The 8957-nt window shown below is 34.1% G+C and overlaps 1 protein-coding gene across 1 annotated transcript; it reads right to left on the bottom strand.

Annotated features, from left to right (window-relative positions):
• Positions 1 to 259: 259 nt before the first annotated feature.
• Positions 260 to 7656, bottom strand: BORCS7 (BLOC-1 related complex subunit 7). Its single transcript, XM_015819777.1, has 5 exons — positions 7478 to 7656; positions 6174 to 6236; positions 4572 to 4615; positions 2855 to 2875; positions 260 to 1800 (listed from the first exon to the last, which is right to left on the bottom strand). Exons 1-5 carry the CDS (start codon positions 7625 to 7627, stop codon positions 1749 to 1751), a joined length of 330 nt encoding a protein of 109 aa, XP_015675263.1. The 5' UTR covers positions 7628 to 7656; the 3' UTR covers positions 260 to 1748.
• Between the last annotated feature and the right edge of the window lie 1301 nt (positions 7657 to 8957).

Genomic DNA, 8957 nt, shown 5'->3' with positions numbered 1-8957 from the left:
TCCAAGACTCTCCACAATCAAATCTGAGCAGATTACTAATTAGGTAGAGAATTTCTTAATGACACCATGGTGAATTCAAGAAGCATAGCAACAGTGAAAATGTAAGAATGTTTCTTAAGGCCAAACCTGACAACAGATGTATTACCATAAGGAAATATACATAACATAGCCCTAGATTTGTTTCATTACAGTTTATATTCACATAACAGATTATGCAACAAGAAATAGGGAAAAAATAACAGAATTCTATGTTTACTTCAAAATTATGCTTATATATTTATTGCTATGTACAAGATTATACTCTAAATGTAAGCATTGTTACAGAACAAAACATGCCTTTTTTAAAAAGAAACTTGCTTAAATTAGGAATTTAAAGCAAATCTAAGTAAGTAAATTCCCAGGTTTCTACTCAAGCAGACTGTGTCCTCATTAACTTAAGATAAGATTGGAAGAAACAAAGAGTCCAGACCTTGAAAACATGTACTTTCTTTGAAGTTAGATATTCACTCTGAGCTCCTCAGAATGTCAGTGAACAGATTTTGCAGGACAGAAAAGAAAAATATTTAGGAAGTGCAATTGTTAAATAGCACCACTCTCCTCTACCACTCTGGCCTCTTAGCAATGATGGAATTATTAAATCAAAAAATTATATACACATAGTGGCTGCCAGAAATCCTGCACAGTTTAATTCTCTACCAGCACTGTATAGGTTAGGATAAACATTTTTTTACATCAATGGAAAACATTTTACGTATGAATTAAAGATAGTATGCCCAAAGAGTTATCCTTCTCAAGAAAATGGCTAAGTTCCCACATTAAACGAGGCTTTAACTAGCTTGTTGAATTACCAACAAAGGCACAGTTGCCAAAACCATCACAACCAGTATAAATCCACCAATATTATAGATGTAAATAATAAATGCAGGAATTTCAACTAGACATGTACAGATAGTCGCCAACTTACAACCAAAATTGGGGCCAGAACTTCTGTCATAAGTGGTTGTGATCATAAATTCAGCCAGACTCAGTTTTACAACAATTTTTATGGTGGTCATTAAGCAAATCACACGATTGTTAAGCAAATTCAGCATTCCCAATGGGCAATTTTTGTCAAAAATCAACAAAAAAAAAGGTTGCAAAGCATGATCGTGCAGAATGCTGCTAATGGTTGTATATACAAGCCAGCTGCAAAATGCCAGCATTGCAATTGTGATCATGAGGTGGTGCGATGGTTGTAAGTGCAAGTACAGTCCCAAGTAACTTTTTCCAAGGCCATTGTAGTTTTGGATTGTTACTAAACAAACAATTGTAAGTTGAGAACTATCTATATGTTTTTTACGATCAGTGATCAAGCATTTGCACTATAAATTTATGAGTTTTCAAAAAGTCTGAAAGGAGGAAAAATTCATCTCTTGAAGTACTCAAAACCAGAAAAAGATGTATTTGATTATTTAGAATGATATGAATTCTTAAAGAAATCAGTGCTGCTAAAGAGAAACTGGCATCAACACAGAGAAACTGTCATTTAATACACTGATGCACCTACCCTCTTACAGTATAAAGGTAGCATTTGTAATTTAAAAATTGTCCACATTTCCAGATCAGATGGGGCATTACATCTGGGAGATAACTTCTGACTCAGTCTTATAGTGCATCTGTAGAACAGGGAAAGGTATTCTGTAAACCCCCACTGTGTATTTTCTTCTACTCTTTTCCAACTGTTTGTTACCTCTTACAAACTCTTCTCTTCATTTTAGCAGATGGCTCAGCTGATCACGCAAATTTGAAGACTGTTCAACGCTGTGGGAGAGTTTAACAAGTGGATATGAATACTTAGATATAATTGCTGAAAAAAAGACTTCCATAACGTAAAGGATGCATCTAGCTGTTTCAGAATAAAATAAGGAGGCACGTGCTGTTTTTATCCATTGAACTCCTCTTCCCAAATTATGTAATATAATGGTGAATAGATTGGAAGAATGGGACATAATTTATTTTTATGTGTAACAAATATTACTGTTTCAATATTTAATATAGAATTGATTACGGTAAAAAGCTTACAATTTACTTATAGCAAGAAATGTCACCTTGTGGGCAGATGGTCGGCAAACAAATTTAATAAATGCGAATGAATACAAACAAAATATTAGCTGTAATATCTAAACTATTAGATTTACATACTACATATACAAACTTTTGAGTACATATAATTTGCAGCTTATATTTTTCTGATAGAAAGGGAGGAAAAAACAAGGAAACTAAGATGACTACAATTAAAAGTCATAAAAAGATGCTTATTGGCAGAATGAATTTGGTCTAGATTAAGCCTAGTCCCTGTATGAAGTACCTTTCCAATACAATCCTATGCGTATTTACTCAGAGGTAAGTGCTATTGTGTCCAATAGAGCTTGGTCACTACTATACGTATTCCAGAATGCAAGCTTCAGTAATAAAGAATCTCTCATAAAAATCAGTAGGATCAAAAAAAAATGGCAGAAGATGGGAAAAGGCAGAGCAATTCCATATCTGATTTACTTTCTTGTCACCATAAAAATCACCTGAGCTTTCATCTATGGTTTTTTTTCACATTTTAAAAAGCAAGGTATTTAATGTAGCATTAAATCATTGTAGTGTTTAATAATATTGAATACTGAATATTAATATTTAGTATTTAATAATACAAAGTGCAAATTGAGTAAGCTCTGTGAAGAGGCAGCATAATCCTAATTCTACCGAATTTGCAATGTAAAAAACATCTACACAAACAAAATGGATGCAAGCAAATTTTGAAAAAGCAGTAATAAAGATTTCTAGAGTAGATAACCCCCCAATCAAATAGAAACAGCATACTTACTTTTTTTGAATAGCTTCTTGCCTAAAGGGGAAACAAACACAATGTGAGTTGAAATGAATTTTGAGTTGATAAAAGGAGTGCTGATTTATTGCTGAGGATCCATGGAAATCAAACAGACTTCTGACTTTACTGATATATCTAGAAATAACTGACATATTTAGGTTACTTTTAATGATGCAAATAAATCTGTGTTGTGGGAAGAGGACAACTGAAGGCAGTAATATCTGTTTTATATTGCCCATCAAAGCTCCTTACTTATTTTCTATCCTTTGGGTTGGTATCCAAGAATGCTTGTACCTTGGGCAAAGTGATCCAGTGGTAGGGAACTTAATATAGCCCCAAAGCTGCTTTGGATTGCCCTACCCTACAAAACAGGACAAAAGTAAGTAGTGGGGCCTTGGAAAGGGAGACATTCACTGCATTCCAAACCTCTGGCCTTTGAACCAAATCCTGCCCTTTTTTTCTGTTGGTAAACAAGCAAAGGCAATTCCTCTTACATACAGAGGAATGCTATGCTTTACATTCAGAAGGGCAGAGTGTGATTATTTTTTTTCATTACCTGGAAAAAGAGACTTCCCATGCAAATCAGCTATGAGGGAAAAGACTTGCTTCCAACTGTCATGTTGCTGATGAATGGGCCTTATTTCATTTATTTGAATTTATTTTTCTGAGAAACAATTCATAGAGAAGCCCATCTTACCAAGATTAGAACTGGACGCTGGAGTTTCCAGACACATCCCAGATAAACTTTACCAGGTAAGTCATTGGATACATATGGGCCCCAATAAGTGTTTGTAGTGTTTGTAATGAGGGAAGATGACAAATTCAAAAAAAAAATTCAGTTTGGGAGGGTAAAGGACAAAACAGGAATATCCTCAACTAATCGTTGAGAAAATCTTCACTAGTAAGAATATTTAGAATTTGGTGGGAGAAATAAACTAAAATAAGGATTGTAACAGGATTGATAAGGCAACCCAAATGACTGAAAAGAAATATTATACTAATATGATTATTTTTAGGAATATTGGAAAAATTATTTCCATTTATTTTGTCATTTATTAAAACAATAAGAATTGTATTCACTCAATGTTTGCAAAAAAGGATGTTTTGGGGAAAGAGGAAATCAACTAAAATTAATATATGGAATACAGATTATAGAAATCAATTGTTAAGGAGTGTTTTTACAAATGTAACCCAGACAACACGCTGTTTACCAATTATTGAGTGACTTATGCTTTGTTAAAAAATCAATAAAATATATTATATATATATATAAAAACAGGAATATCCTTAAAAATACAATTTTCCAAAAATCAGGGCAAAAACTTCCTATTCTGGTAGGTTTTAAGGATCATTTACTTCTGTAATGCTTCACTTCTTCCCTGAAATGTTACAATAACACTGATATTAAAAATGTAAAATGCTGATTTCTAACCACCACCACTACCCTGCAAAACGTAGTCTACTCTATGCCATTCTCAGTTGTATTTTTAGCTGTAGGAGGAGAGCTGTGTTACTCTGCGGTAATCAATAATGAGGAGTCTATTAGCATCTTTTCAGACTAACAATGTATCTGACTGAAATGAGAAAATCTTCATAAAGATTTTCAATAAAATCTTTAAATTTGAAAATATGCTATCAGTTTTTTTTATATATTTATTTGCATTTCCAGGGAGACTATCCCATCAAATATAGTGTGTGAGGTGTATATACTTACTGGTACTGTAGGTGAGTAGTTATAATAGCCATTTTTCTTAAACTCTGCAAAGAGACAGATATGAAGTAAATGCCTTTTCCCTCAATGAAGTGAACAATGCAATCATCATTTGGCATTACATGATAATGAGAAATAATCACATACTAAGTTCTCCTTAGCTGTCCTAGTATTTGAAGAAAACATGCACTTTTGATAAATCTCTAATTTTAAAATGACTGCTTTTGTAGGCTTTCACTTTTTTCATATGAGTAGAGATGATGATGATAATTAAACTCTTACACGAATTATTTTCTCCCAATAGCAGCATTAGTAAAGTCGACAACAATCCATCTGGGTAACTACCACCATATTTGTACACTACAATTCAACACTAGAAAAATATTAATAGAGATTTGGGTTAAAATGATAAACACTTTCCTTGGAAAAAATAGAGAAAAGCTAAATAAACTGTTTGAAAAATGTAAAGCTAGGCATCATTCCAAACTAGTCTTCCACAGTCTGATGCCCTTCTAGTATGCTAAATTACAATCTCCATATTCCTAAGGCAAAGATCACAATAGTAGGGAATTATGAGAGTTAAGAATCCAAACTGATCAGAAAGCATCAAATTGGGAAAGGCCTCATTAGGCTGAAACCTGAAAATGTGGTCTGGGACTCCAACATGTTATCCATGAGTACCAGCATGTCCACAAATACCTATCCCAATGTTCCCCAATTTTCCAGTCCATGCTGATAACTTTTCAAAACAGATCTTTTAATTTCAAAAGTAAGTCTCAGGCATAATATTTGTAACAATGCCTCTGAGCCTACATAAATCTAGGAAAATAACATGTTGCTGAAATCCAGTATATATATATTTTTATGTACGTCCTGCAGCCCAGAAAAAAAAAACCACAAAGCAAAGATAGGTGTAGATGGCAGAGATTTAATACACTAGAGTAGGATTCTAATTCTCTGTGTATGTGTGTGTATGCCATGGACCCCTTTTAGACTCTGGAAAAACCTCCAGATACCTTTTCAGAAAAATATATTTAAATTCATACAATTTAATACATGGATATAGACTGTATTACAAAGAAAATTGATTAGTTATCAAAGTATTTTAAAAAATAAGAAACAATTACAAAAACAGTAATATATATGAAAACAAATTATTTTTCCCCATCCAAATTCCTAAGGCCTCTGAAATCTACCCATGGACCTCAGGTTAAGAATTTCTGCACAAAAGAAAGCAGCAGAAAGTTGCACCACTACTTTACTTTCTGGCAAGTAAGTGTTTTATGTCTGGCAATATTCATTTTTACCCTCCAGTTTGGTGATATTTAGACCTCTATTCTGGCTCAGGAATAATTTCATTCAAATTCTTCCTTAGCAAAAGCTACATTCCTCCTGATCTATTTCCATATGTATAGAAATGCATGTTTTGTGTTACAATGATTTCTCCTAACTTTATTTATTAAAATGACTGACTGGTATTATGCACAAAATAAACATCTTTTCATTTTCAACCCTGAACTTGACATTTCCTTGTCTACATGTCTTGCAACTCACACAGAGGTATGTATTTAATATTAGCAGGCAAGTATTCTATTCCATACTTACATCTTCAGAATGCAGAATGGCACCCTCTTGCATCACCATATTTCTGGCAGCCTGTCCTAGGAACTAAAAGACATGAAAGCCATAGGAAGAGATACAAACTTTATGTTCTTCAAGCTAGTGCTCTTCCACTGTTATTCAAGGTTGACAATGCGCTAATAGTGAGCTTTCAGGAGACAGTAAGATTTGGTAATTATATCCTTATGAACTCATATTTAATCCAGAAGCAATAACTTATTGGACAAACATTCTAAACAAAAAGGATTTTCTGAAATTATTTATAAGAAGTTTCATAATATATGATAATTAAGGATAAGTGAAACTTTTTGGTGTAATACAAAATTTATGGTAATTATTAATTATGCTAATAGATATCGTGATTTATAGAAGCCTATTTTAAACTGATGGTCTCAAATTTCTTGATCACCAATTGTGCTGGTTCAGCAGATATATCCTGAGGGTAAGCAATTTGTAATTACTTGTTTGTGAATTAAGGATTGAAGTTTAGGGCTGGTGGAAAACATACCAAGCCAGTTTAATTTGATACCTTTCAGATGTATTACCATGCAATTCCCACAAATACAGCCACCACTGTAACATAAACAGGATGATGGGAGATGTATACCTCAGGAAAGCATAAAGATATGCTTACAGTCAAATCTTGCCATGATACCTTACTGAAATTACTTTCAGACAAGTTTCAGCAATTGGGCAACACATATCCAGCACCATTCAATATTAATTTCTACTACAGGATTTCCGTGGGATTTACCGCTTTTTCGTCTAGTTTCTTCAAAAAACTAGTGTGATAATAGTTGATACATACTTGGGTCTTTGGGGCAGAAACAAATAGGCTTTTAACCTTAGGAAAGCAACACCAATGATACTCAAGAATAAAAATCTCCGTTCTTTCTTATTGGCTTGTTTGGCTAAATCAACAGCAGAACACTTCCACTATACGTACATGAACTTTGTTATTATAGGCAAAAGGTCTGAACTACTTCAGTTTTAAAATAGGGGTGCTAAATATAATATTGGATGAATGTGACTGAGCATTTAAACGTGTTAAAATCATCAGTTCCATCCCCTGACATTTAAGAAGAATCAATTGACCATCTTTATCCCATGAAACTAACCAGCTCTAGGTCAGCCCTGGGTTTTCTAGCACTATTTCCCTTAGAAACGCTGCCAGCAGAAGCGTTCAAAGAGACTACAAATCCCACCATACATTGCAAACCTCTTGTACTGACTGAAACTGAGTTCCAGAGTACTATTTGGGGGGGGGGGGACCGCGTAGTCTCACCTACCTCGGCGCTCCGCGAGCCCTTGAGCACCTGTTTAGTGAGAGCGATTATATCCGTACCGCAGTTGGCCACCTTCTCGGTCAGCAGTCCTTTCACCGAATGCCCAAATCGTGCCTGAACATCCACCGCCATCCCTGCAGGAGTTACCGCCATGTCGCTATCAATAATCGCAGAGGAAGCGAGAGAACCGCACCTACGGATAGAAAATGGGGTCAGAAAAAATAAAAAAGCGCCTCGAACGGGTTTTGGCAAATAAGGAATTTATTCCTCTTAGCAGCTTGTTCAATCTAGTGTAGTTCTTATTAGCTTTTCTGATGCAGAAAAGAAAGCCGCTTGCTTTTTATATTACCTGCACGATACAGAAAATACCTTGTATATTTTAAAAAATTAAAATATTTATATTAACCGTTAGCCCCAGTATTACTTAATCCAAAATTAAAGACAAAAGACTGAGTCAATCGGTTCTCTACTCCGCAGAAAAAGAAACTGTTGTACTTAGTATACATCTCAACAGCAAGTGCAATTCCTTTTGATTCAGCGTTTGGGTTTGCACAATATACTGCAGTAAATAGTTGCCTAGTCTATCATTTATAGTGTTTGACTTCAGCTACCGGCGTTAGTTCAGTATGATGGGTAACCATCATTCTGTTTGATGTATAATTCTAATTGGGCTAATTCAGTAATCATTGTTAAGTAAGTCATTACCCAGGAGAGGTGACTTCCTCAACCCTCTACCCATAACTTTATTGTAATTGTCATTTACTGCAGTCAAAGCTGAAAGTAATTCTGTATTTGCAGATGCATCATTAGGTTGTATAAATTGGACAAAGGGTACTTTAGGTTTTGGGAGCATTTTAAACACTTAACTTTCTACAATTGTGTATGTTGAGAGGACTTATATACACAGGGGACCACCATGGATTTTTGAAAAGGCACAAGCATCTCTTTCACAAAATGTACATATATTTGTTTTTACATTCTACATTTTTTTACTTTATGTATTCATTGTCCATTGCAGAAGACAAGGAACTGATTTTCAATGAGGTTTCAGTTTGGACTCTTGTTTGGTCATAACTGGAACACTAAGATTTTAGTTAGCAAATCTTGGTAAGTAAAAAAAGAAGGGGGGATAGAAACACTTAAGCAGTTTTTAAATTTTAATTAATATGATTATTTTATAATAAATATTAAATAATAAAGAGAAAATAATGAGTTTTCAATAAAGATATACCAACAAGTATATTGGTCATTCTTGGAGTTTACCTATGTAGTTAATGACAATGAAATATTATATAGGATAAACAAGGATTTTACTAATTTTGAAAGGGAAATACTATTCTACCTATGAAAAGAGCTTGACTGGAGCATATAAGCATGTAACACTGAAACATATAGAAATAGAAGAGTGATAATTAATCTAATTGGCTTCAGTAACTATCTCCTAAAGCTGGTTCACCACACTCCTGCACTCCAGATGGCAAAT

The sequence above is a fragment of the Protobothrops mucrosquamatus genome, unplaced genomic scaffold, assembly GCF_001527695.2.
Source record: "Protobothrops mucrosquamatus isolate PMUCROS unplaced genomic scaffold, P.Mucros_1.0 scaffold984, whole genome shotgun sequence".
In the NCBI taxonomy this organism is placed as follows: Eukaryota; Metazoa; Chordata; class Lepidosauria; order Squamata; family Viperidae; genus Protobothrops; species Protobothrops mucrosquamatus.
The sequence above is the reverse complement of the archived record's forward strand: the minus strand, read 5'-3'. Positions and strand labels throughout refer to the sequence as shown.